General features: G+C 45.3%; 1 protein-coding gene across 14 annotated transcripts in view; it reads right to left on the bottom strand.

Moving 5' to 3' along the window:
* The window catches only part of DOCK7 (dedicator of cytokinesis 7), a 1,498,361-nt gene that overhangs the window by 285,956 nt on the left and 1,184,915 nt on the right, over positions 1-27,490 (bottom strand). For all 14 annotated transcript variants that reach the window (XM_069642017.1, XM_069642019.1, XM_069642018.1 and 11 more), the window contains 2 exons: positions 18,413-18,605; positions 6,648-6,791 (listed from right to left, as the gene is read on the bottom strand). In XM_069642017.1, the coding sequence (XP_069498118.1) occupies positions 6,648-6,791; positions 18,413-18,605 (337 nt within the window). The remainder of the gene's footprint in view (positions 1-6,647; positions 6,792-18,412; positions 18,606-27,490) is intronic.

Genomic DNA, 27,490 nt, shown 5'->3' with positions numbered 1-27,490 from the left:
CATTTGCCGAGAGGCATCTAGGCGCTGGTTACAGACAGACTTATCAAAGCATAGAAAACAAATGGCAATACTGCGGTTGGTGAAAAAAGTAAAGTTTTAAGTTGTTTTCTGAAGGTCCAATAGGAATGCTGCGATCTTAGGCCTTAATCTCCTGTATTACGAATGGTACCTGAACCTTATGGTGTTTTGTTGTACTGACAGGGAAAGAATAGGAGCCTTTGTGACCGGGACTCACACAGACATCCAGACAAGCACTTTAGGTTGGGAAACTAAAGTGAGCTTCTTCCTGCCAGACTTAGTGAGAAGGATAGAGGAAAGGTTAGGATAGTCGATAGAATAGCGTTAGAGAAGATAGGGGAGACAGAGAGCACCATAGAGGGTGCAGGCAGAAATAGGAGGGGGGAGCGCACGCAACAGTGGTGTGGTGATGCTGAGGGCAGACAGGAGGCATGCACAAGGGGGGTGGGACAACAAAGAGGGGAGCACAATACAGAACAAGAAATGCCAGGACATATAATATCAGGTGCAATACAGAACCCATCAACAAAGCACAATACACAATGAAGGAAACCTAGAAGTAAAGAATGCAGGCAATGCAATGGAATACCAATACTGTATAGAACACCACAAGGTCAATACAGTAGAAAACAAACAAGGGCAGTGTCAAAGTACAGTACAGAAACCCAACCCAACAAGGCACAATACACAACTAAGGAACCTAGAAGTCTAGAAATGCAGGCAATGCAAAGGTACAGTAGAGAAAAAAAAACAATGGAATGACCAGGGGAACAACGCACAAGGGGGTGACAATACAATAGATCAGAGAACGAAGGGGCAACAGATGCGAGAGGAAGGCAGGGAAAACGCTAGTAGGGGAAGCACAGACATGATGCTTGGGGAGGAGGGGGCTAAGATGCAAAGAAGCACACGCGACCTAGGTTGCGAGGGAATGCACGCGGCCTAAGTTGTGAGAGAGTGCATGCAGCCTAAATTGCGAGGGAGTGCACGGGGCCTAAGTTGTGGCGCTGCTTGATGCGAGGGAGAGCAGGTGGCCTGAGTTGCAGGGAGCACACGCGGCCTAAGTTGTGAGGGAGATTCATTTCAGCTGCTGTACCTGGATCCTATTGTGAGGTTTTCTTTAACCACTTGAGAATCAGAGCATCTGTATGTTGTGAGAAACCTGCGGGTATTCTCTCGAAAGACCTTGAGAATCCCTTATTCAGGTGGCCAGACAAGGGCTGGCATTCTCAGATCCCAACCCTGGGGGTGGATGAGCGAGGGAGGATCACCTGGGTAGGGGATCCCGGGGCTATGCTCGGGGGAATGTACCAGGTGAGACATAGTATTCCATCGGGGAAGAGGACAAGGAGGACAAAGTCCTTGAGGCTTTTAAAGGCTGTTCCAACTCAACCTTCTTTCCACCCAAAGAATCTCCCTTACCAGAATCCAACTACCCCTCTGCATCTGGTAAATCCAATAGGAACTTAAACCCTCCTGCACTAGGAAACTACATCTCCCAGAATCCCTGTTTTCCCGTTGCGTACCCGAACTCCCAGTCTGTTTTGACAAAAAACTACCTTCTCCAAAATTCCCCCTATTCATTTTACAACCTCTACAAATCTCACCTTTCCGAGTTGACCAACCAATCCCCTTTTTCAACACGAACACTTTCCCACACATTGACAGCCAACGGAATAACAGCAAAGCCGTTCACTTGATATGTCCTAACACAAGGGTCAGGCAGAGTTAGGCAATTGATTATAACTACGCACACCTGATGACCCTTTCCCTTCCCCACAGGGATAAAAGGCACAGCAAGAAAGCACACGACGAGCAAGGCCAAACGCACAAGGAAGCAGTAATTCCTGACTGATAGTTCAAATGGAGAAGACAGCGGCAAGACCTGAGAGGACGACACAGAGGGAAGTGTCCTTGCCCCTTTTCAACCCAGTCCTGCGAAGCCTCTGTAAAAAGAATCAGAAAACCAGGAGTTACAGCTGGCGTGTGGTGTAGCAGATGTCAACGGTGCACGAGGGCCTCCCGCGTTGATAATTCAGGCGGGGAGGCATGCTTGCTATCGCGGTACCATCCTTGACTCCAGAGGCAAGACAAGCCAACGGGTTCAGCACAGCCAGTGAGTTGGAGAGAGCTGCTAGCAAACCGGACTGTGTTGTGCCCAAGGTTGCGAACAGCAACATTGTATGAGTTTTTGAACAAGGAACTTGTATGTGAAAGCTTAAAAGAAAATCCACTGAAGGACCAGCTACGGAGTGGTCAGGCGCCACGTGGGCGTTCATTCAAAGGACTAAGGCAAGTGCGAACATGACAGAGGGATGTCGAAAGAAAGCTAGGGGAAGCGAACCTCCGCTTTCTGATGCGAATGAGCAAATCATGTGTTAGAATGACTACATGAACCTAATAGAGGTATGCCACAGGGAAAGCTGAGGAGAGTGAATCCTGCATATTGATAAAGCAAAGTGAACTGTGTGTTTGGCAAACGTGAACCCGGCTGAGGGATGCCTATGAATCAAGGTGAATAAGAATACACCCATGGACATTGTGTCGACCAGAGTGAACCCATCGGAGGGTTGTCCGCACTGAGTGGTTTTTTGAAAAAGACATTGAGACTCTTGAATGGTAAATTGTTAATGAAAGGACGTAGTGAACCTGATGGAGGGAGGCCCACGTTGTACAAGGAATTGGAGCCCGGCATAGGGGAATCCTAATCGCCCCATGAAGATTTATTGAAGGAACTTTTACTTTTGTTTTGTGTCTTGTAACACATCAGGTCCTCTGAGGCAAGAGACTTTATGTAAAAGAGACTTGGCAACAGAAGGCCCTGATATTTTGGAAACTAATTGTAACCTCATGCTGACGAGGCCCAGGAGTGTGCTGTGGTTAAGAGTCCCGCCTTGTCCCATGCTAAAAACGTGGTGAAGGGAGACCCCAGCCATACCATCCTGACTTATCATTTTGAGAACACTTCTTTCTTTTCTGATTAACATTATCCCACAATATTTTGTGATTTAGCAGTAAGGATTGATAATAGATTTGTTTTGTATAGGCCCTTTTTATTTGACAAGACGCCACTAGGACTGCCTTATTATTATTTGATGGTCGTAGCTTGCTGGAAGTGAAGAGGTCCACTTGAGGAGTTCCCCAAAAGGAGAAGATCTTCACCAGAACTTCCTTGCAGAGCTCCCATTCGTTGTTGGCTGAAGTCTGTATGCTCAAGGCATCTGCAGTGACATTCTCTCTTCTGGCCAGATGGGTTGCCATCAGAGAGACGCTGTTCGCCAGAGCACATAATCACAGTCACATTGCTTCTCTGCACAGAGGCCAGGACCACACACCACCTTGCTTGTTTAGGTAGTGCATGGTCACTCTGTTGTCTTGTCAGGATTAGCACAGTTGTGCATGTCACAGAGGGCCAGCCTGATCGCCCTATACTCCAGTAAGTTGATGTGTTCCTGAGACTTAGCAGGAGACCACAGCCTGCTTACTGTCAGGTCCGACAACTGTCAGGTCTAACAGGTGAGTGATCCAACCAGTCGGAGATATGTCAGTGACCAGCATCACGTGGGGCAAAGGTTGAAGAAATAAAGTGCCTCTCAGCAAGTTGTCTCACTCGGCCCACCAGGCTAAATCCTGAACCACCTGATCCGAGACACATAAAAGATCTGACATGTGGCCCTCTAACTGCGACCTTTGGCAATGGAGAAGCCACTCAAGGGATCCCGCAGCCTCGCCTCCCCGACGCCACTAGGATGTAGGAGGCCATTAGGCTCAGAAGGTGCAGAATGGCAGAGGCTGCGACTTGTTCCTGGGATTGGAGGACATTGACCATCCGAAAGATGTTTGTCACATGGGAATGCCAACCCCAGGTAGGTGTCCAAGGCTACTTCAATAAATCAGAGAGACTAGGGTGGCGTAACCTGAGACATTGAAATTCGTGGAAAGCCCAAGCTGTGCAATAGAGTGCATGTGCGTAGAAAATGCTCCAACTCTAGAGCTGGGACAAGCCAGTCGTCTAGGTAGGGAAAGACATGAAGGTCCACCATCCTGAGGCAAGCTACAACCAGTGAAAGCAGCTTTGTGAAAACCCTGGGAGCCAAAGAAAGGCAGAACGGCAGGGTGAACAGTAGGACGGTACTGATGCTAGTCCACCACTAACCTTAGGTACTTCCTGTGTTTCTGATTAATCGAAGTAGGCACCCTGAAGGTCTTGTGATACCAACCAGTCCTGAGGATCGAGGGCTCACAGGATCTGGGCTAGTGTAACCACCTTAAACTTGTCCTTGCACAGGAACAAATTCAGCAGCCTATGATCAAGAATGATACACAAGCCCCACCATCCTTTTTCGGTAACCAGAAAATAGATGGAGTACTAACCCATGCCTCATTCTAAGTGCAGTACCAGTTCTATCGCGCTCTTCGATACAAGCTGACAGACCTCGTCCAAGAGGATGGGAACCATAGGTAAGGTGCTGGTGTAAGGGCCATGCTACTGAGGACGCTTCTTGAAAGAAATACATTAACCCTGCTGAATGACCTTTAAGGTCCAGGCATAGGACATGGTTTTGACCCATTCCGTGCTCAAGAGGGAACGTTTTCCCCCACAGAGCTAGTGTGGCAGAAAACATCACAGAGGTTTGGCCCTTGAGGTGCTGAGGGGACAGTGGCTGCACGAGAGAGAGCGTCCGCCCTGCAGTCTTCTTGGATGGCCTGGCCTCGACCCTGCAGGTCGTAGGAGCCCGAGGGACGAAAACCCTTGCCAAAGATGCGGAGTGCTGCTAGGCCCAATGACTTAGTCGTGGCTTTTGATGCTTGACATTTCTGGAGAGCATCTTCAGCCTTCGCCCCAAACAGGTTTCGGATATCAAAGGGTATGCCCAGAAGTTTAGACTGGACATCATGTGCAAAACCAGACATTCTCATCCAAGCGTTGTGCCTCAGCACTGCACTTGTGGTTATGGACCTGCCCAGTCAGTCAGCCCTGTTCAGACCGGATTATAGCATCTGGCGCAAGCTGCCCTGCTGTCTGTCACCCTAGACAAGAAGCCTTCCCTCATCTCCCACTCAGGAATATGCTCAACCACATTCGCCACAGAGGACCATAGGCCGAAAGACAATTCCGTCAGGGTGCAAGACGAGTTTACCACACAAAGGGCGAGGCTGCAGGACGCAAATACCTTCTTCTCTCAAGCGTCTCTTACTTTCCCTGTCAGGTAGAAGAGAAGGGAATGTGGAACACTTCACATTGGCAAACATGGCCGGCACCACCAAGCTCTCTGGGGAGGCATGAGTGGAGAGGAAAAACAGGTCAGAGGGAGGCGGTAGCAGGGCGATGCTTCTTGGCCATCTCCCTGTCAACAGCTGATGTCAAAGCAGTCTTCTTCCCTACTGTCACATGGAAGGGTAGTAGTGTTTCCTTCCTGGGACCCTCATCCAGGATGTCCGTTAATTCAAACTGAATTTTCTGCCTGGACAGGGTTAAGAGCCCCAGGGTATCAACCACCTTTGCCATCAGCCTGTACAAAGAGGCCCAGGGTTTACCAGGGTAGGGGCTGGAAGAATATCCAGCTCAGAGGAGGTGTCCAGGCCACTGGCCTCTTGGAGTTATGAGGCCATCGACTGGATGTCCTCACCCTCTTCATAGAATTCCTCCAGGAAGTCCATCTCTTCCCTGGAACTATTTTGCTGCCTCGTCCGTGCTCTGCCTGTACATGCCCCGTGCCAGACAGGACGTCGGGCCAGTATATATAGAGGAACTTTGTTTGCTTCAGGGACTCACCATCTGAATTTTCTAATTAGTCTTCGCCATGCCCAAGCATTGCCCAATCCAACAAAGACATGTTTATACTGCTTGGTCAAGGAACACGACACCCAGGATAGGGTATAGCAGTAGTCCATGCACCTGAATGGGCGGCAACACTTTTTGCCTTTGTCCACAAAACAAAGGGTAATGTTGTGCGGACTTATTTGAGGTTGTGGTGCGTGGAAAGTAGGTCCGTGGAGAGGTCCCGCTGTGCTGTGGATAGGATTTCATAGATGAGGAATCTGTGGGAAGAAGGAGTCCATTAGAATAAGCTTATATGGGACAGGGTCATCTAGTCTTTCATAAAAAAAAAAAAATAGTGTGCATCCATTGTCAGAGAGAAAGAGAGAGAGCAATAGAGAGAGAGAAACAGAGAGAGAGAGAGAGAGAGAGAGAGAGAGAGAGAGAGAGAGAGAGAGAGAGAGAGAGAGAGCGCATTTCCAATTTCCAAAACAGTGCTTGCCATATTCTAAAAAATACTTCTTTCGCTGTTATGCGACTTTTTATTTTATATAAATGAAATGATAAAGAGCTGCTGATTTCCCAATTGCATTAACATCGATATCTTAATTGAAGAAAAGGGACTAAAAACAAATCTGGATTGGTTGATAATCAATTTAAGTGAGAAAATTGCTTCACTGCGGGGACAAACTTACGGTTTGCTTTTTAAGTTGACTAATGCTTACTCGGTTTCGAGTTCTTCTTTCAAAGATTGTGGTTGCATACGCATATATTACAACAGTCAATAATTCCTGAAAAGTTACAGTAGGCTACAGCAATTATTTGGAAAGAAGACCACACAATATGACAATATTCTGAAAATCAATACCATAGAGAAAGATGATGCGGCTTGTTCTAGTAATCCTACAAGTCCGGCTTCTGTAAAATACTTCCCGGAACAGATGCCTTCCTCATCTGGAGACACAACATCATCAGAAACTGCAGATTCTTCCAAAACATTTGAAGAAACATTCTTAGGAAAAAGAAAAGACATATAAGAATATCGGTTGACACATTATCTATTCAATGCAACTATATATCGTTTTTCTTTTTATTTATTAGAGTAGAGTAAGAGTGAGGGATCTTCTAGCAGAAATACATCAAACACGCTGTGACAATGTCAACAGTTTAGGCTTTGTGTAGATATGGGAAAGGTATTTGCCAGGCATTGCCGTAATGGTACTAACTGGGGATTAATGGTAGCAGCTTGAAATGGTGTACACACCTGGGCATAGGATCTTATTGCCTGGCAAATGCCTTTTCTAATACCTACACACAAGCTGTAATTGTTCACTATGCTAAAACTTGTTTTTAACAGGACTTAGGTGAAGGACACGCATACTGCTTATAAATCGAGTGGCTAAAGGGAGACCTGGTTAATACATTTCTATTACACCAGTAGCACCTTTACAGCACAAATTAAATTAGCGCTCAGAAGACTGCTTTGCACAAAAAACCTAGCAGGCACTTTGAATGCAAAGTTTGTTTTTAAGGCTCGAGAAAGTTAGATCAAAAAAATCCCAGGAGTGTGTGTTTTGAGCGGGCAGGGGGAGGATGTAGGTGGGATTGGTCATAGGGAATAGCATGGACATGGGCAATCTATGGGTGGCAAAATAACCAAACACCACATACAAGCATTGTGTCCATCCTCATATGCCATCTCTCCCTAGCTGTACTCCAATTCATTTGTTTTGTCTTATAAAGTTTCGGCTAAAGCGCCACTTGATAGTTGAAACTAAAAAGGAGACCAACAGAAAAAAGTCCCACAGTATATAACATAAAAACCACACACGCAAATACATGCATACATACATACATACATACTTTGGATGCCAGGTCACCAATAGAGCACACGGGTATTTCTCGGCAGCAAAGCATGCATGCGCAATTCTGGAAATTGAAGGCCAGGTAGACAATGGATGTGCAGTAGACAAATATATATTTGTGCCACATCACTGAATCATTGAATAATAAAAGTGGGCCACTAGCACAATGGAATAAATGGTCATCTTAAATCAATTGCTAGCAAAAAAGGCACCCGTTTTCAATATTGTGCCAGGAGAGCTATCATTTACTGAACATAACTGTTCGTGTGCTAGCAAATAAAATGTAACCAGAATTTCCGAACCATGAACATCAGACATAGATGGGAATGTGCTGACCTCACATTATAATTATAATTATTATTATTATTATTATTATTATTATTATTAGGATATTGTGACAAAGTCATTCCTCTTGGCACTGCGGAGACATTTAGAACCAAAAAAACCTGGAGAAGGGAGGAATTTTCCAGGAACCCAATAGTGAAGTCAACTATGGTCAATAAGGAATGGTGTTCGAGTTGGAAGTTTACATTTTGAATTGGAACTGAGACCTTTACAACATTACAAGCTGGAACTTTGTTTCCTTGAAACGGAACTGAGACCTGGGGAAGGGAGTTATTTTCTCAGGCGAAGTTCCCACCTTACGATTGGAACTATGGCTCATTGTCCAGAAGAAGGGAGCCATTCTTCTGGACCAGGAAGTAACACTACCTCTTCTATTTTAGTGTGAGGGACAGAAGAAGGCATTTTGACACAATGGTGGACTCTTTTTATTACTTTTACATTCTGACTGATTCCTTAGTTCCTTAGTAGAGGCAGGAAAACCCATCTTAGAATTAGGGAGAGATAGGTTTCCTCTTGATTTTTGCCTGAATAAAAGTGTATGCCAGAAAGTATGCCACCTCCTGTGTGTCAGTCTCCTTTCTGCACCTTTACAGTATTTGAGTGTGGACCTAGCTTCGGGAAGCAACGGAGTGCTTTACAATCAAAGGGGGAAGCACACTGTGAGGGAAGCAGAAAAAAGGAGCATGGAAGTAACGGGGGATGTCGGCAATTGGCAGCTTGGTGGGGGAGACAGTCGGGAGCAGACCACAGAGTCTCAGGTAGGGTGGGGAGTGCAGGGTGTGTGGACCTAGGTGTTCTGGAGGAGCCATTCCTTGAAGACGAACGTCTTGAGCTCTTTCCTGAACTGTAGAAGTGATGGGGCAAGTCTGATGTTGACAGTGAGGAGGTTCCAGAGTCTTGGAGCGTGGACAGAGAAGGCCTGCCTCCAGATTCTTTCCTTCCTGCACTGTCGTAGTTCAAGTCTGCACATTTCCTTACTTGTGGTGGATCACAGGCTTACAGAGGGACAGAGTTCCTCAGTGAGTTGGCTTGGGGACTTCAGGGTGACAGCCTTGTAGATGATGCATATGCCGGTTTACAAAATATGGCAACACTCAGGCACCGTCCTTGACTGGTTCACGCCTTCCTCGCAGCCAGAACACACTGTCTCCATGCCACCTTATCGAATTAACCCCGCCCCTGTCAAATACGGGACTCAGCAAGGTTCCTCTCGGTCTCCATTCCTCTTCACCTTATATGTAGAATCCCTCGGACAGACCTTTAACAAATGCAACATCCATTTTCACCAACACGCAGACATACAAATATACTTCCAAATCTCATCCCCCTTCATATCTCCACCCCCAGTCCCCCCAGGATAGCCACACACTTCCTCAAACTGAACCCTGTCAAAACAGAATACCTCATCTGCCCCTAGGTACAAACCTGACCTCACCACTTGGATCAAAATCAAAGAACTCACCGCATACATCCCCCAAATATCCCTCCATACGCCTGTCAAATCCTTTAGCTTCACCATCGACACCCACATTTCCTTCACACACCACATAGCACCGTCACCAAAACATGAAATTTACCACTACAAAATAACTCCTATGCAAAATAAGGTACATTCTTCCCACGATAACCTATGCACCGAAGTCCAAGTACGAGTTTTGTCCAAGCTAGACTATGGTAACGCTATTATCACTGGACTCCCCTGCAGAACTCTTGGCTCCCTTCAAGCCATACAGAATGCAGGCTGACCTCGTGGCGATGCCAGCGGTGCCGCCTGTGGTGTTAGAATCCCAAATTTGTGGTGATCCCAATGGGTCTGATCTGGGAGAGATTGATTGACAGGGGAGCACTCCATCTCGGCACTAACAACCATGCCCCTGGTGGTCCAGGGAGCCAGTGGGGAGATTGACCAGTTGCTGGGGAGCAGGGGGGGAGGTAGATGCACTGCTAAAGGAGGTGCAGATTCTCCCCTGGAATGTTGCAGGGTTAAACCGACATATGGAGAAGGTCTAATGACTATCCTTTGTTCAGGCTCATGATATTATTGGATCTCAGGAGACATGGCCAGTGGTGGCACCTAGCATTCAGGGCTACACAACCTTCCAATGCCCCACGATAAAGGGCAGGGCTGGGAGACCCAGTGGGGGTTTACTCTTCTGGATTCGTTTGGAATCTTACCAGAGGATAAGGGTCATTGAAAATGCCCCCACGGACCTTCTAGAGTTGCACTTAACAGGTTTGGATGGGTCCAACAGTTTGCTGATTAACATATATAATTGTGAAGTTGCAAGCGGGGGATGGGCTTATTTTCTTATCTCCATGTAGCGATGGAGAGCCTTCTCATACTTGCTGATTTTAAATTTGCAATATGAGCCCCTGGAGATTATGGTGGGTCTCTCTGTAGATGAGGATAGTCTCTGGGTGGTAGGAGAACTGGAGGCCCCGCGTTCAAAACTTGAGACAAAGTGACAGCACTACTCCTTGAATCTAATCTGAGGGCATGCAATGGGCGTATAAGGGGGGATTTGCCAGCACGCAAAACAGTCCAGTCTGCAAATCATTTGAGCCGGATTGATTATATTCTGGTGAATCTTGAGGCTTAGCCACTTATTCTTAAATTTAGAGTCTCTAGAAGGTATGAGAGCCACCACAATCCGCTGTCTCTCCGAAGGTTATCAATTTATTTGGGTGATCCAGGGGCTCTGGAGTTGATGCCAAGTATTACTAGTGGGCACTCTAGGCGCTTGATTAAACAGGTAAATGTGGATCTAGAGGCAACCCTCCCGCTAATATACGATTCCATCTACCAAGACCTGATGAAGTTTATTATTCAATAGTGTGGGAGCATTTTTTGCCAAACCTGTGAAGGTTGTAGAGAAGCATGCCAAGCAGAAAAATAGTTGCTATGATGGTGATTGCCGTACAGCCAAGGCCACCCTTATTGCCCAAGCAAACAAAGTGGCTATAGATGGGATCCAACCTATCAGTGAAGCCGTAAGAACTATGCACGGATCCAGAAAACAAAGAAAACTGAATATCAGGAACACCTTTGAGCCTCCTTGCTTGATGCAATCAAAAATGGAGACACCAAGGCGTTTTGAGAACTGCTGACTGAGGGGCATCCAGTGGATCAGAATATAATCCAGGGAGCTATTACAGAGGAGATGTGGGTAACCCATTTCAACGGCCGGTATAAGGAGAACAAGGGGGTGACCAGCCTTATCGATTCAATATCAAATCATACCCTAATTGTTAGAGAGGAAGAGGTAAGAGTGTCACTGAATAGTCAAAGGAAGGGCAAAGCCCCAACCCTGATAGGACGCCGGTTGATTTCTTTGCCAACGAACAATCGATCTTGGTACCATATTTGACCAGACTCTTTAATGAAGTCCTATGCTCTGGTCGAGCCCCACCGTCCTGTACCAAGGCAATCTTTATACCCATCCATAAAAAGGCAGACAGAAATACTCCGGACGATTTCCCTTTTGGATGCTGGAGGCAAGACCTTCGCTGAGGTAGTGTTGATGCACCTGGAAGTATGGGGTTCGGGAGGTGGGTGCATTGAGTCACCTTCAGGCTGGGTTTCGAAGGGGTATCCGCACTATGGTACAGTCCCTTAAGTTACGTCTGCTCGGCGATAAGTATGCTGTCCTAAGAAAAATACCGGTCTATGCAGTCTTTATAGATCTTAAGACAGCATTTGACACAGTTCCTAGGGCAAGACTGTAGTCAACGCGCTTGAACCTCGGTATTGCTTCTGTCTTACTTAAAACCTTCATGCTGCTGTATCAGGGATATGGGGCTAAGGTTCGTTAAGGTATGGGTGGGGTTCCATCAAGGAAGGTGAACATCGAGATAGGGGTGAGCTAGGGCTGTACCCTGGCCCCCCTATGCATGACCTCCTGTCTTCCCCAACTGATGCCCCTGTACTGGTACGAGACAAAATCTCAGTATTGATGTTCGCAGACAACGCTGTCCTGTCTTTGACGATGGGGGGAAGGCGCTGCCTTCAGCTTAATACTTTCTCAAGCTTTCGTAGTGCAATCGGCCTGACTGAATACCCAAAAGACCATGCCCAGAGTTTCCAAAGAACCCAAGAGGAACAAGCACTGCAGGCTCGAACTGAAGCTTGGAGAGGAACTAATTGAGCAAGGTAAGTCATATGGTAGGAGGAAGTGTACTTGTTTTTTTCTGTCATCACTGTTTGAGTGAATACATACGTTGCACGTGTTGTTTCTGAAGTGTGATCATTACCATAGTGACTGCTCCTAAGCAGAACCGTTCGTTCTCTAGAAATATTATTGTAGGACTTTCTCTTCTGTCCCCCTACGCTGCATGCGAGTGGATGGAACCTCACTTTTGAAGCAGCTATTTAATTTTGTAATCCAGCAGTAGCCAGAATACACAAGGCAGGGGAACTACATCCCCCAGCAGCCCCAGTGTCTTACAAAAAGGGTGAACAGGCGCCGGCGCACCTGAGACAAACCTGTTCTTTGTGACTGCTAGACGCTAATCCAAAGCTTCTATCGATTCCCTATCTAAGTAAGTACCCATTCTTCCTGGACATCCTGCTCACCTCCTGGCAACTAGTCGGCATATTATACCAATAAACCTGTTTGGCTATATGTGTCATCAACCCACAAGATGAGCATTAATCTATTACTTGCTGCACAAAAAGCTAGCCAACTTGCTATCGTTGACAAATACCTTAGAATGAGACTAGATCCTATACCTGTCATCCCCTTAGATCTGGCCTTGCCTCACCCTGATACCTCCCCCAAGGCTGTTAGAGCAGTCCCTTTCACACAATTAAAGGCAGTCGACCTATGCACAACATTACCCCCCACAAGCCTACTCCTTGGCACGATACCCTCCCCGTGTGTTGCTCACACAAACAACCCCTCCTCTTCCTACACAGACTTCGGCACAACTCAAACAAACTCTTCACGTATTGGTCATCAAAGAGAAAACATCACATTGCCTATTGAGTTGATGACTTCTCTTAATAACAGCTCAGGCAAGAATACTTTGCAGGACAAAGACAGAACCAATACTACTGTGAAGTGTGTCACCCGTTCTCTCATTAAACATGCATCTAATATGCACGACTATATTGTGAATAAAAACCTAGATATTATACTTCTTACAGAAACCTGGACTACAGAAACTAGTGGTCCCTTGGTTACCCTTGCTACACCAGATGGATATACTACGCACTGTGTGAATTGCCCTAGAGGCCAGGGTGGTGGTGTGGCATTCATTGCCAAAATACAATTGGGGTTGTTACAAGTACCCAGTTCCTGCACAGACTGAAATCCTTCAGGTAAAAATGACCCCCACTAATCAAAGCCGTATTAAATTTGTGTTGGTATATCGTCCTTCAACCAATATGCCCAATTTCAATCAGGATATCAATCAGGATATCGTTCATATTTTGCATGATCTACGGGGTAGGAATTGTGCAACGCTATTGGTCAGGGACTTTAACCACTGGCGCAAAAAACAAAAATGATAAAGAGGCCATTGCACATGAACCGGCCCTAAACAATTCTGACTACCACATTTTCAATGACTCGACGACTCATGACAAACTCATGACAAAGGCAATATCTTAGACCGGTTTGGGGCCAAAATTCTCTGTACTGATATCAAAAGTACTCAACCCTGTATCTGGTCTGATCATTACTTGATCACATTTCAGCTGCAATTTCAACATCCGATTCTAAATAAGAAAGATCCACCAAAACGGGTTTTAAACCGTAACTTTAAAAAGGTTACAGTGGAAAACCTAAAAGAATGTCTGAACTTGATCATGAACACTACCACAGATCAAGATGCCACGTGTCCTTAGTTGAGTCATTATACTCTTCCCCTCATTCCATGCTAGACATAGTGGCCCCAGTTAGAAGTAAACTAGTTAGAGAGAATGGCCATCAAAATGGGTACACCCAAGAGCTAAGCTCAATGAAACGACTCAAAAGACAAGCAGAAACAAAATTGAGAAAGGTTGTGACAAGATTATGCAGGAATTAAATAAAAACCCTACTATGCCCGCAACTACTCGTAATCAGGTTCGAAAGAAGACATCCACCATATTCTGTTTTACTCCCATTACCATCAAAGACATGCTAAACACTCTAGCCTCTCTACGTCCCTCTCAATGCCCGGAAAATGTGGTACCCCCAAATCTCATTCTACAATACAAAGAAATGTTTTCCCCGTTTTGCGTTAGATTTGTGAACTGCTCATTTTCTTGTAATCAGTTCCCAGATCTAACCAAGAATACCACTGTCACCCCATTAATTAACTAAACCTGGTCAGGATCCTAAAGATCAAAACAATCCACGCCCTATTAGAAACTGCAACTTTCTTTTAACGAGTTTGGATAAAAGTGCCACCCTACAACTCCAATCTTTTGTTGAGTCTAATGATATTCTCCAGGCTAAATGATCAGGCTTTCGTCCACCTTATAGCATGGAGACAGCGCTTTTAGACCTCCAATCGCACATGCTCAATATGTCAGACACAGGGAAAGTCGGCTTACTTGTCCTTTTGGACTTATCAGCGGCATTTGACCTCTTAGATCATGATGGTCTGCTCCACACTCTCAGAGATATTGGTCAATGCAGTGATAACACCACAAAGTGTGCTTGATCCTTCCTCTCAAATAGGACATCCAAAGTTTGTTGGAATGATGCTACCTCACCCTCGACTCCCATTGTATGTGGAGTTACCCAGAGAGCATGCATTTCACCTTTACTTTTCAATCTGTATATCAAACCACTTGGTGATCTTCTGGTTGATCTTAATGTGTTTTTCACAAATCACACTGACGACACACAGTTGGTTATGGAGTTGTCAGGAGACTATGATCGGGACTCCACTTCTCTACAAACTATTTACAGTCACATTGAGACATGAATGAACCAACACTGGATGTGCTTTAATGGCAACAAACCCAAACTGCTGACCTTCGGTATGCATTATGCCTGTCCCAAACTTGACTCTAGATGTGTGTCTTTCTCCACTAACGACTGCCACATCAAAGTGTCTAAAAAAGTTGAAACATTAGGCTTTCATATCAACTCTGCCCTAGATTCTGACTCCCATGTTAACCCGACTGTTAGAAACTGTACCTATCACCTGTGATTACTTAAGAACGTAAGCCCATTCCTCTCTGAATGCAACTGCTCTTCAGTTGCCCGTGCTACTATCCTTTCCAGGTTGGATTACTGTAATGCTCTCCTAGTAGGGGTTCATTAATAAACACACATTGCAAGTAATACAAGATGATGTGATGAGGATTGTCAAAGGGAAATCCAGAAGAGATATCTCACATAGTCGGCAAGACCTCCACTGGCTACCAATTGATGCATGCCTTAAATTTAAAACTGCTATGCCTGTGCATAATTCCCTGTACGGCAATGCCCCTCGTTACATCAAAAATTGTGTGACCATGTATGAACCAAGCACTATGCTCCTCCTCATTAGCAGTGGTCAGGACACCAGTCTTCAAACTTGCAAATAGTCTGGGAAGATCCTTCCCTGTTCAAGCAGCAAACATTTTGAATTCCTTTCCTGTGGACCTAAGACTGCAAACAAATCTGAACTGTTTTCGCCGACAACTGAAGACTTTCTTATTTCTTTGAGTATTCTCTGTTTTTGACTATTCGGCTGACCTCTTAATGTCCCGTCTATTTTTGTTGTCCTGTGTATATGTTATGGCGCACTGATACCTGCGGGTTTCCCGTGCCCTACAAAAAATGCATTAAATAAATAATAAATATGACTATTTGGTGCTTAAGAGTGTATGAACACTGTACCTGGGTTCAACAAACCAAATGGGTGGGGCTGATTTTATCCAGGTACAGCGGTTCAATAGCAAAGTTTGCAAAGACACAATGGGGGGGGGGGCGTCCTGGAGGCGTATAAGGCCCAGGCTAGGTAAGCTGCTGTTATGTCGCTGAACTATGAGTGCAGTCCAATATTAAGCACTTGTCTGTCATTGAAAATGGCTTTTTATTTTTATTTGGGTTTTTCCGTCCAGTGCCCCTACTTTCCAAATCCTCCTCGAGCTGGATCTACAGCCTATTGAATAAGTCTGCAGGGGAAAACCACTTTTATATTGGGTTAGGCTGTGGAACAATGAACATCTTGTTAGCTATGGGGGGGCTTTGGACGATGTAATGGCACAGGAGGGCGGGCTGGCTCTTCCTTGGCTAACACACCTAAATAGGGATTTCCAGGGCTTGGATCTTATGCGCTCTGGGATCACCCAGTGATTACAAACGCAAACCGAAAGGCCTTAGTTCGTTCTGCCCTGAGGTTGCAAAGGTCTGTTGAAATAGCCAGGAAGTTGAGCATGTCCACCCAATTTGGCACCTATTGGGCCCAAAAACAGGTCCAGGGCTATGAAGAGTATTTAGACTGCATGCACCCTAAAATGATCTGTTCCCTCTATGTCAAGTTACGCTTTGGAATATTGCCCTTGGCTGCGGTGAACGTCGAATTGGAACATTAATTCCAATCCTTAATGTCCATCCTGCCCAGAAGTCAGAGAAAACGTTGTACATTTCCTCTTCTTCTGTCCCTTGTATGCGGACCTTAGGACGAGGTCACTAGAGCTTCTCTTCTTGCAGAAGAAGGTTTCAACCGTTGTTGAGACCAGCAACCTTTGCTTGGCATGCAAGGACCCGTTGTTTACTACAGGGTGGCTTTTGCTAAGGGCCTGGCGTAGGAGGATAAAGGTGAGTAATCTTGTCTCTTCACTAATTATTTATTGTGCTTCTATAGCTGGGCCCACCTATAATTTCATCCAATGACATTTGAATTATAGGCGATCTTTCTGTAAACGAATCGCACATTGTAAGGGTTAGATGTTTTCATTATTTCTATTTTATGGACACCAGCACTTTTCTGCATTCATGTTGGTCTTATCAATTGTACACACTTGACCCTTCAACATGTTTTTTACCAAATGTAGTTGTTATGACTTTGGGTGGGCTAATGACGGCTCTGAATGCATTGATGTTTTTATTATATGTACTGATGTTTTTATCTGTATGTTGGCTTTTATGATACATTTTATCAAAATAACGCTGAAATGAATTGAACAAAATGCAGCAGCCAGACTCATCCTCCTCCAAACCCAGCTCTTGCACAGCTCCATGGGCTACCACATCCAAGCGTACATTGCATTCAATGACATCCACCGCAAAACCCTGTCGTACCTTCATAACAAACTGAAAACCATCATCCGCAGAAACACCAGCAAAGCTAACCAGAATCATCTACAGATTCCACTCTGAAAACTAACATGCACACAAAAACAAGCAATTACCCAGTGGGCTCCCAGAGCATGGAACACACTACCACTTCACATCCACACTTCAGCCTCCATCTCCACTTTTGAAAGAGTCTCAAAACATTCCTATTTCTCCACACAGAATCCAACTCCTCCACTGCCTCTGCTAATACCCGTCTATCCTAGCCTTCCTACCCTATCCTGAAAACATCTAGTAACTTCTGTCCCTCAAAATATGTGATGCAAGTCTCAGCAAAGCAGTGCCAGCGCTGGCCCAGAAAAACACAAACCTGACTTTACGATAACATATTTTACTGAGGAAATCCTGTAATGACAATTTTTTATAAACTGGTATCAGAATTCTGTGGTGATAATGTAAATGCCCCTACAGTGGCACCAGAAAATGGAGATGCCAGCTTCAACAATGCCATGCTTGTGTTGTCCCAGTTAAGTTAATTGTCAAGCTGTTAACTATGCCACCTTCCTTGTGTTGACCCATAGAATTCACATTCCGCCCCAAACTGCTGCTGGCCACATCCCATTGTCCCTAAATAGCCACATAGCATCCACGTTGCTTCGAATTGCCACACACCATTTCCTAGAGTCTCCAGAATTGCTCCATTGCTTCATATTAGCACCAGAACTACCCCACGCCTTGTCCCTTTGCACCCTAGTATGCACATTATTCCATAAACAGCCCGATGCTTTGCCCGTTGCACCTACAACCACCCCATGCCACATCCTGTTGTCCCTAAATGGCCCATAGCTGCTCCATACCACACCCATTTCCAATGAGTTAATTTCCCCATTGCACCCACATTTCAGCAGGACCCGCCCCATACACCCGATGACCCGGCCCATATGCCCGCAGTCTCTCTGATGGCACATAGAACTGTCCCAATCCTTAGCCCTTTCTTGCGTGATATGCCCAATGCCCTTTTGCTTTGCCCTAGTACCTACCACCCCCACATTCAGGCACAAAATGGTAAGTGGTGTGGGAAGGAGGTAACCCAATTGCAGGAAGTAGCAACAAATAAAATGCATTTCTATATTCATTGCATGCGCATGTTGAACATGCATGTCTTGTCTTCCATTGCTATTGGTGTTGGCATGTGCCATTACCTGAAATGTCACACAACCCACAGGTAGGTACTTCCGGTCCTCGAGCATGCTTAAATATTCAGCCACAAGTGCTGCGGAGTGAACCAAGCACTGAGCGGCCTCTGCATGGTTGCTCCTCTCAGAATGTTTCCCAGCCATGTTCTGTAACCAAGTTAAGCGCAGGTCGGGTGAGGTCTGGTATCCCTTTGCAATTCTGGAGAAAAAAAAAACATAAAATTGTCTGAGCTGTAAATAGTGAATATTAAAGTGAAGACAATACGGTCAGACATATTTGCATTAAGTAGATTTCGAAAAATGACATTTCAATCCTGCTCCACATTGCCAATACTAACTTTTTATAAGGAGCAAGAAGGCATAGACTTTGACGAAGAATGCAGAAAACTCTCAAACTCAAATCAACCAATCAATAAGACTCCCTTTTTGTTTAAGGGAGACCTAGGTTGCCCGATACTGCTGCTAGGACTTGCACTGTGACATATTTAAATAACATGTTCAGAGCACTGCTCGAAAGAAGGGAACCTTACATAAGCACCCCTGGAATAGGCTCTAGCCAATCAGGAAGCTCCTAACGTGGGCATAAGACCCCGCACCAATCAGCATGAGTGCACATTGGCCTGCGCCACCGACCCCCCTCACTCTCTTCTGGCCCATTTCCCTGCTGCCACGAAGTCCCTTGGCACCCACGAAGATCACACAGATGCGCTAAGGGCTTGCTTGAATAAAAACAAAGAAAAAATAAATCTTACACGCTACCCCCGAACGCATGCAGTACTTCTGAAGTACATTTTTTTCTTGTTGTTGATGTCATAGTCAACAATAAGAAAAACTGACTTTAGAAGGCTTTAGGTGTGGTACTGCCCCTTTACGGAGACACACACACGGCGGAGTGACGTTCCACTCTGCCGCGTGCCCTATAAATAAAAGGGGCGTTCCCGGCCGCGTCAGAGCGACCGGAGAGCCCGAACCGACCACATCAGCGTCAGCCTGAGTCTGTAGGCGGGAGGGGGCTCACGGGCACTCCGGGTAACACCAGAGACTTACAACAGTGGTGACAGTGATCGGATCAGTTACCCGGGCACGGCGGTGAAGGCGGTTAATGTTTTTCTTTCCTTAATTTTCACCGTCCTGAATGCCGTGGAGATGGGACGGACCATTTGGTTTGGCAGCCATTTTGTGGGTAGGGCTTGGGATGGTTCCGGCTCTATTTTAGAGCGCCTGTGCACCATCCGGGTTCAATTTTTGGAACATTCATCAGTGAACAGCTGATAATGCACGTGATGTGCCTTGTGAAGGTTCATTTCTGCAGAATTTCGTCGTGTTTGAGGTGAGGAGCCGGGGGAGGCCTGCTGTTCCTTTGTTTGATTCCCTGGGCCCACTGAGCTCAATTTTTGGAGTCACTGACCCAGTAGAGTACAAAGTGATACTACAGTGAGAAAAAATACTGGACTCATCCTACTCATCACAGTAGAATACGAAGTGATGAGCAGAGTGAGACTAAATATTGGGATCATCAAACTCGCCCAAGTGAAACCGAAAGTAGCAAACAGAATGAAAATTATTACTGGGCTCATCATACTTTTCCCGTGAAATACAAAGCTCAGAGAATAGGGAGAGTCTTTACTGGGCATATCATACAGGTCCCAGTGAAAAGAAGACCAGGGCTGGTACTGAGGATAAGATGGTTTGTAAGCCTCAACAAATAAGTTTGAAGTCAGACAGAGAGAGACATTTTGCTTCCTGCAAGAAAGACACAGTGGAAGGACCTCAAGATATCAGAGCATCCACACAGAGGGGGAACCCCGGGGCTTGAAAAAGGCTCATAAGCTAATTGAATGAGCTGCTGAAAGAGACAGCCAAGAACTATCTGAAGATGCTATATTGAAAGAAACTTGCTGGTAAAGCACCCCAGTAGAAGGAGTCATTCTCTTGGACTTTAGTTGTTTAGCATTAGTGGTAGCGTCAGCGCAGCTTCGTTTTGGACAGAGGACAAATTTGCTTTGGACATCACAACTGATGACCATTCCCTTAGTTTGTTGTGTTAGATAGGGAAACCCATTGCTTGGGGATGGTTAGGCATTTCTTTATTATTTTTGAATAAACACATATTGGAAAGGGCAACTTGTAGGCTGTCTCCTCCATCTGACCAGCCACAATGGGCAAGAGCTTTGCAAGTTCCCTTTAATTTACGAGTCTGGGTTGACTCTGTCTTCTTGGGTTCAGATGCCTCTGCAGACCTTCATGATTCAACCTGAATATCTGAAACACCTATTTTGGAGGTGACCACTTTCACTTTAACCGCCTCCTTAGCCTAGGCCACCGAACACCTTTGATTGTAGTTCTTAAGAGTTTTGGGTTTAAACATCTTGCAGGTGTTGTACGTTTTCTCCATGTGGTCTATTTGAAGACAAGGGTTCACACCTTCTATAGGGGATCCATGGGAATTTAGAATAGAATTTTGGGCAAAGGCATTTTGGCCATTAGTATTGTCGGAACTAGAGTGTCAGGACCACAAAATAACCAAAAAAGTAATTATTCATAGAACCTGACCTGAATGCTGTATCTCGTGTGTTGTCCTCTGCTGTCGTATTTCCTTCTGTGACTCCACTCAGGTAATTGGACCGATGGCAGAAAAAACAATCTGAGAGCATTGTGGGTACCTGTGTTAGGCTGTTTCAGCCAAAAAGACCGAATCTAAATGACCTAACCCACCAAAAGTCTGAAAGAATGTACCACCAAATGTTCCACCTTCTAAAAGGTCAACTTTTGGTTGGGTAGGTCATTTGGATTCGGTCTAGGGCTGCGGTGGTGTCCACCCTGTGACACCTGCTCAGTATACTGTGAGCGGGGGTGCTCCCGCAGCTGTCCTGCAGTCCCAAAAAAATAAAAAAAATAAAATAAAAAAAGGGCTGCGGGGGTGTTCCCCGTAACCCCCTGCTAACTATACTGTGAGCGGGGGTTGCGGGGGTGTCCCCTGCAGCTGTCCTGCAGTTGCGCCACCAAAAAAAGGCGGCAGGGGGTCGCCCCCACCAACCCTGCTCACTATACTATATAGTATAGTGAGCGCGAGTGGCGGTGGACAACCCCGCAGCTGACCAGAAAAATAAAAAAAGAAAAGGACCCTGCGGTGCCGGTTCCCGATCACGGAAGTGAAAGGGAACCGGCGCCGCAGGGACAGAGCGAGACAGAATGCAAGGTAAGTAGGGGGGTGGGGATGGAAGGTTAGGGGTGTGGGTAGGGGTTTGGTGAAGTCAGTAATGTTAAGGGGAGAAAAGACAGAAGATTATTTCGAAAAAATAATCTTCAGTCTTTTCTCCCTCGAACATTTCTGCTTCGGTTAAACAACCCAAAATCGTGTTAGGCAAGATTGTATGTAGTAACCCTCTGGGAGACTACACCAGCCTTGTCCTCTTGGCAATAGGTAACCCAACCTTTGGTATAGGCCTGTACTACACAAGTTGGTAGAGTGACTGAGCAGCCAGGCTTATCTCAAGAGGGGTCTATGTGAGCTGAAGAGGTGCAATATAGAGATTCACAGTGACAGGTATTCAAATAACACTTATACTCAAGGTCTCATATTCAATAATTATTGATTAATTGAACAGTCTTATTAGAAAGCCTTATTTAGAAAGGGCAATAGGCAACAATAAAATGCACTTAAAAAATACACTCCTTCAGTTTCAGTTATGTAGATACCCTTTTGGGATGTCACACACACACTTCATAGGTGACTTAAATTCCTAGGACACTGTGGACATTGATAAATCACTTTAACACTTAATGCGTATTAATGCAATATGGAGGTTGTGGAAAAAGGAATAGGTTAGGGAAGGAAACAAAGGTTAACAAGTTTCTCCAAGCAGGTAAGCCCTTTACAATCACCCAATGAAATAGAGGTTAACTCTTTCCCAGCTATACAAGTAACTTATGTATGACTTTTTGAGGGAAAGATAAACACAAAGTCAGAGGGTAAGAAGAGTCTTCAGGGAGCCAGGACAGCCAATGCCAATTGAGCAAAGTCTAGTGAGCGGAGGCACTTCTTGAAGATAGCACAAAATTCTTGCGCAATGTTAGAGAGTTTTGTTGTAAAACAAGAATCACTGTTGGGTCACAAGCTGGGAGGCTTGTGAAAAGCAAAGCTGCAAGCAACTCTGCAAAGGGGAGTCAATGCAAGTCTCCAGTGAGAGCAAGCAAGCTACACACAACAAGAGATAAGTACCCCTGGTTACATAGTACCTTCAGTATGAAGAAAAGTGATCCAGCTGGCCTCTGTTCCTGTTGTAGATCTGCAGATCCTGTTGTTCCTTGGCCTCAGTCGCTGGGACAAGAGGGAGGATGCCTGGGGACTCCTGCACTACGATTTGAAGGTCAGCGGCAGCAATGGACTTACTCCAGATCAGCAGCACTTCGTGGTTGCAGCTACTGGCAAATATCACCACCGTGGTTCTTGGACACCTTGTGGGCTCCCTTTGCTTCTGGGGTCCAGCACTCTTGGGTCAGGATTGGGTCATCCTGCTTCGAGGGAGTCCTTAGGATCTCCCTGGAGCTCGGCTCCAGCTTAAAGACGAGTGCATGTTCCTGGTGTTCCTTTCCCCTGGCCCTCGGTTCCAGCAGCAGCAAAGAAGTACAGCCAGCAGGGAGATGGGTTCCAGTCAAGTTCGTCTTGGGGTCAGTTGGTCCCACCAACCCAAGAGAAGAAGTCGTCCTTTCCGGGCTTCTCTAGTCGATTCGAAATATGGAACTTCAGCACTGCAGCAGCGCTTCACCTGGCAAACCAAGGGTCCAGGAGGGTGCTGAAAGCTTCTCTTCCAGTTTCTTCTTCCGTTCCTTCGTCCAGTGGTCGACTCTGCCTTTGTTGCAAAAGACATCACCTTTTATGCAAGTTTCTCCCATTAATTCGCAGCCTAGATGTCACTGACACAGCATAGTGGCTGTCCTCCCAGGACAGACAGCCAGCCAATCACCTTTGGGTGCATTCCTGTAACCAAGGAGACTAAGCCCAGAGAGTTTGGGAACCTCCCTTGCCTTCCTGCCCTGCCAGACACGCTGGAGCCAGAGGCGGGCTTCACCCGTGAATCCCGCCAAAGACAAAATGAACAAAGGGACCAAACTTGGTTTGGCACGCAGAGTAAATCTGAAGAATGACCATACAAATAAGAAATTTTGAAAAAAGAAGAATGGTGCCATTTCGACAAAATGGGCACCCATGGGTGCAATACTGCAGTTGATGATTCAGCCTGAAGTAAAAATGTACAAATGGTAGGAAAATTAAACCACTGCCACCAGCTTTTAATTGTCGTAAGGGTAACATATTTTTTTTTACATGAGAAGGCAGAAAAAGGCGATACTAAGTAACCCCCCAGCACTCCACATAGGATGGTTTGTGCTGGGTCTACAAAGAGAAAAAGGTAAGTAAAGTCCATTTCACTTTACTACTCTTGGAAACAGTAGTTTATCCAAGAAAAGGTATTTAAACATTAACAGAAATCCAAAGGACTTCTCTGTGACAGTGCACAAAAAGATGATGCCTTTGGAGTTTGTCAGACTCCAAAACCAAAAGAAACACAGGGTTCAAATCAGAGAAAAATACTTGAGTGTGAGAAAAAGGTCTCACTCACTACAGGATAAAAACGACAAAGTCTCTAAGGTAGAAGGGAATTAGCACAGAAATGAGAATTCCCCCTAACAACCTGTACAGGTAGAATAGGGATAGCATGACAGGAGCGCCCATGTTTACGCCTACATTTTACTTTGCAGTAAACAACCTGCAATACTCAGGCCCTCTACACAGCGGAATATGCCCCTTTTGTGTATCTAAACGGATTCACAAGCCCCAGAAGTATATATATACACTAGTACGCAAAAATATTTGCTGGAGAATTTTCCTGCAATTTGAGTGAATGTCTAAAGCTTTCAGCTTATTTTGCTGGTTTGAAAATGTGCAGATCAGCAATGAGATTCATTCAGCCATTTCTACATAGAATAAAAGTAAAAAACAGAAGAATGAAGAACACAGAAAAACACCTACTGAAACCTTTTGAGTGCCGCCTGGAGGCAGACATTATTTACTAGGCTTTCTGTTGCCACGTTAAGGGTAGCAATAACACTTTATAAATCTTTTTAAATGAAAATATTTTGCAGGGATTTTAATTCAAGGGCACTTAAATCTGATGAGCAATGTATTGCCTGCAGGGCAGTTTCTCAGCTATTTGCAGTTTCCGTGTTTGGCTTCTGGGCATTCTAAAATACTAAACCAATCAGTTAAAGGTGAGGCAACTGAAAGGAGACACAGTGCTTCTACCTACACATGTGGTTATCTAGTATGTAATCCATTATTTTCTTTGCAGTATTCCGGAAAAGCAGGATGAAAATTGCAGTGGTTAATTCCATTACAAATGTAAACTTCAAGTGTAAAAATAATTCATCTTTATTCCGAAACACATCTGGAATGCAGACGCCCCTCTGATACAAAAGAAAAACAGCAGGGGTTCATGGCATGTGCAAACAAACACTGTGGCCTCTGAATTATCAGGGTCACAGAGAACAGGGATTTCAAATGCAGTAAAATATACCAAAATACCTCACAATGTTCAAACCAAATAGTCCCTGGTGAGAGAAAATTTACTGGAATAAAGAAGTCCTTTGGGACGGTTGAGACAAAATAAAAATCTTCTTTCCAGGCACCCCCAGCCCATCTCAGATAAAGAATAACTCCTAACATTAAGATTAGACAATAATGAACTGGACCAGAAGTACTTGAAACTGTTTTACCCCTGGATGTGTTATCTACAACACAACTCAACTACCTCCCTCTTAACCTTTGAGAAGCACCGGTTAAGCATCCTTTTCAATCTACTTAGCAATGTATCCTACTGCGAAAACACAAATGGGCATATGGTGCTGAAGAAATTCAAATTCTTTAAACGCTGGTTTGAAGAAAGAGATTTTGTTGTGAAAACTGTGACAAATCCTGCACGTCATCACTTCTCCCCAAGGGAGAGCCCCTTTCCATGAGGACAGGGAGACGAGGCCGCTACCAGATAGTCCGCCTTGAGGTGGTACTCACCGAGAGGATCTCATCGGTATAGTCTACCCCTACGGATAAAGACGAACATCAGAGGGAAACGCGGTATAATCACCTTCAGCGACCACCCCATACACCTCCCCACATTGTAAATCCTAGTCCTACTCCAATCCAACCCATGTATTTATGTAGATCTAGAGACCTAACCTCTATTGAGACGAGGAAGAATCTGGACTACCCAAGCGAGAGTACTTATAGAAGTACTGGGAAGAGGAGGAGACACAGAGGAATAATGATTGAAAGGCCAACAACACTGACAAGGGACTTAGTGTATTATGCAATCCATTGCCAACCAGTTGATAAAAATAGACGAAGGACTCCATGAGAAGAGCCAGACAACCTGCAGGACAGGCAAACCAGCCCATGAAGTAATGTCCGAACGTCTAGGACGCCGCAAACAACCCACTCCCAGAGCCAGGACGCTGGAAGGGGGAACCCTTGTCCCGGTGGCATGGAGCCACTCTGAAGAAGCAGTGGAGCTGGAAAGACAGCATGACCCGGAGGACCAGTTGTCCAGAGAACTACACCGTAGCTGCCAACAAGGTCCTGCCGCGGAGCCGTGCCGGAAACCAAAAGCAGAGAAGAGCAGTGCGAACGAAGACCTCCCTACCCCGCAGGAATCCGGTGAAGAGCTCCCAAGTAGCAAGTAATGGTAGAGGAAGGAAGTCCAGATGGGGGCCAGGTGCGAGAATCCCAGTTAAGAGTGAGAAAGAAAGAGTGCATCAGGAATAATCTTCCTCTGCACAGTGGTGGTCACAGAGCACAATTGAAGAAAATAATGGGAAAGAGTGCATCAGGAATAATCTTCCTCGGCAAAGTTGTTGGTCTCAGACCACAATTGAAGATGAACGTGAGAAAGTGTTTTTCAGGAATCATCTTCCTCGACACAGTGGTTGGTCATAAACCACTCTCAAAGTAAATAGTGAAAGAGTACACTGGAAGTTGTTTTCTTTGTGTTAGTGCTTGGCAGGAGGGTGAACCAGGTCTGCCAAAAGCAAGTCATAAAGAAGCACGGGTCTTGGACCCATACCCGCAATAAAAGGCTATAAACCCCTTTTCGTGTCATAGTAGTTGGCAGGAGAGTATATCAAGCACAACTGGAGAAAGAAGAGAAACCAAGGTCAGGGACCCTCATTACAATTGGGTCTTTGTTTGCTAAGAACGGCCAGGTGAAGGGAGTAATTCCCCCCTGGTGTTGTGAACTGTGAAACAAAGCCTAAGAAAGGCATAGGGAAGAGGGTCATTCCCCCTGGTATTTTCTGAACTGGGAAAACAAAACTTACAAGGACCAGGAGAGGGAAGTCATTCTCCTGGCAAACCACCCAGCAAGAAGGATCAAAGCACGAACTAAGGGGAAGGCAGTCATTCCTCCAGGACATAAAGTATTGAACTTTGTGACGCAGAGTGTTGAAGGATCTGCAACCTTTTTGTTTGTTTAGTACTGTAATCAGGGGAAATGAGCCATTCCCCCCAGCTGGAAAACTTTCAGCCAGCACTGTGCCACCTAGTCCAGGAGGAGGGAGTCATTCTCCTGGACCAAGAACTTTGGTATAACTGTTTAGTTACAAGTGTAAGGGACAGAAATATGGACATTTTGACATCCTGACAGTTTCATTAGCATTATAGTTGAGCCAGGGTATCCCCTCATATATATAGGGAGAGGTAGGTTTTCTCTTATTTTCATTGCAAATAAATGTCTATAGCAACCACTATGCCACCTGTGTGTCAGTCTCCTCTTTCTGCACCCTTACAAAAGACATTACTCACTTTGCCCACCCTTAGGATGGTTTCTCTTGAATATCACCTGTTATAACACAGTGGGCAAATGTTGTTTAAAAGAGAGCATAAATATGGATTGAATAAAGAATTCAGAATGGGCAGTTAGGGTACCGATTGCCGAATAAACTCACACTGTTTTTTTAAATAAATGTGGGTTCAAAAGTGGTTTGAAAATGTCCATGTTCCCCTTTTCTCTGGATGGAAGGTCTAACCTCTTT

The sequence above is a fragment of the Ambystoma mexicanum genome, chromosome 1q, assembly GCF_040938575.1.
Source record: "Ambystoma mexicanum isolate Mex_15411 chromosome 1q, UKY_AmexF1_1, whole genome shotgun sequence".
NCBI lineage: Eukaryota > Metazoa > Chordata > Amphibia > Caudata > Ambystomatidae > Ambystoma > Ambystoma mexicanum.
Note: the sequence above shows the minus strand (reverse complement) of the source record. Positions and strands in the feature narration are given on the sequence as shown.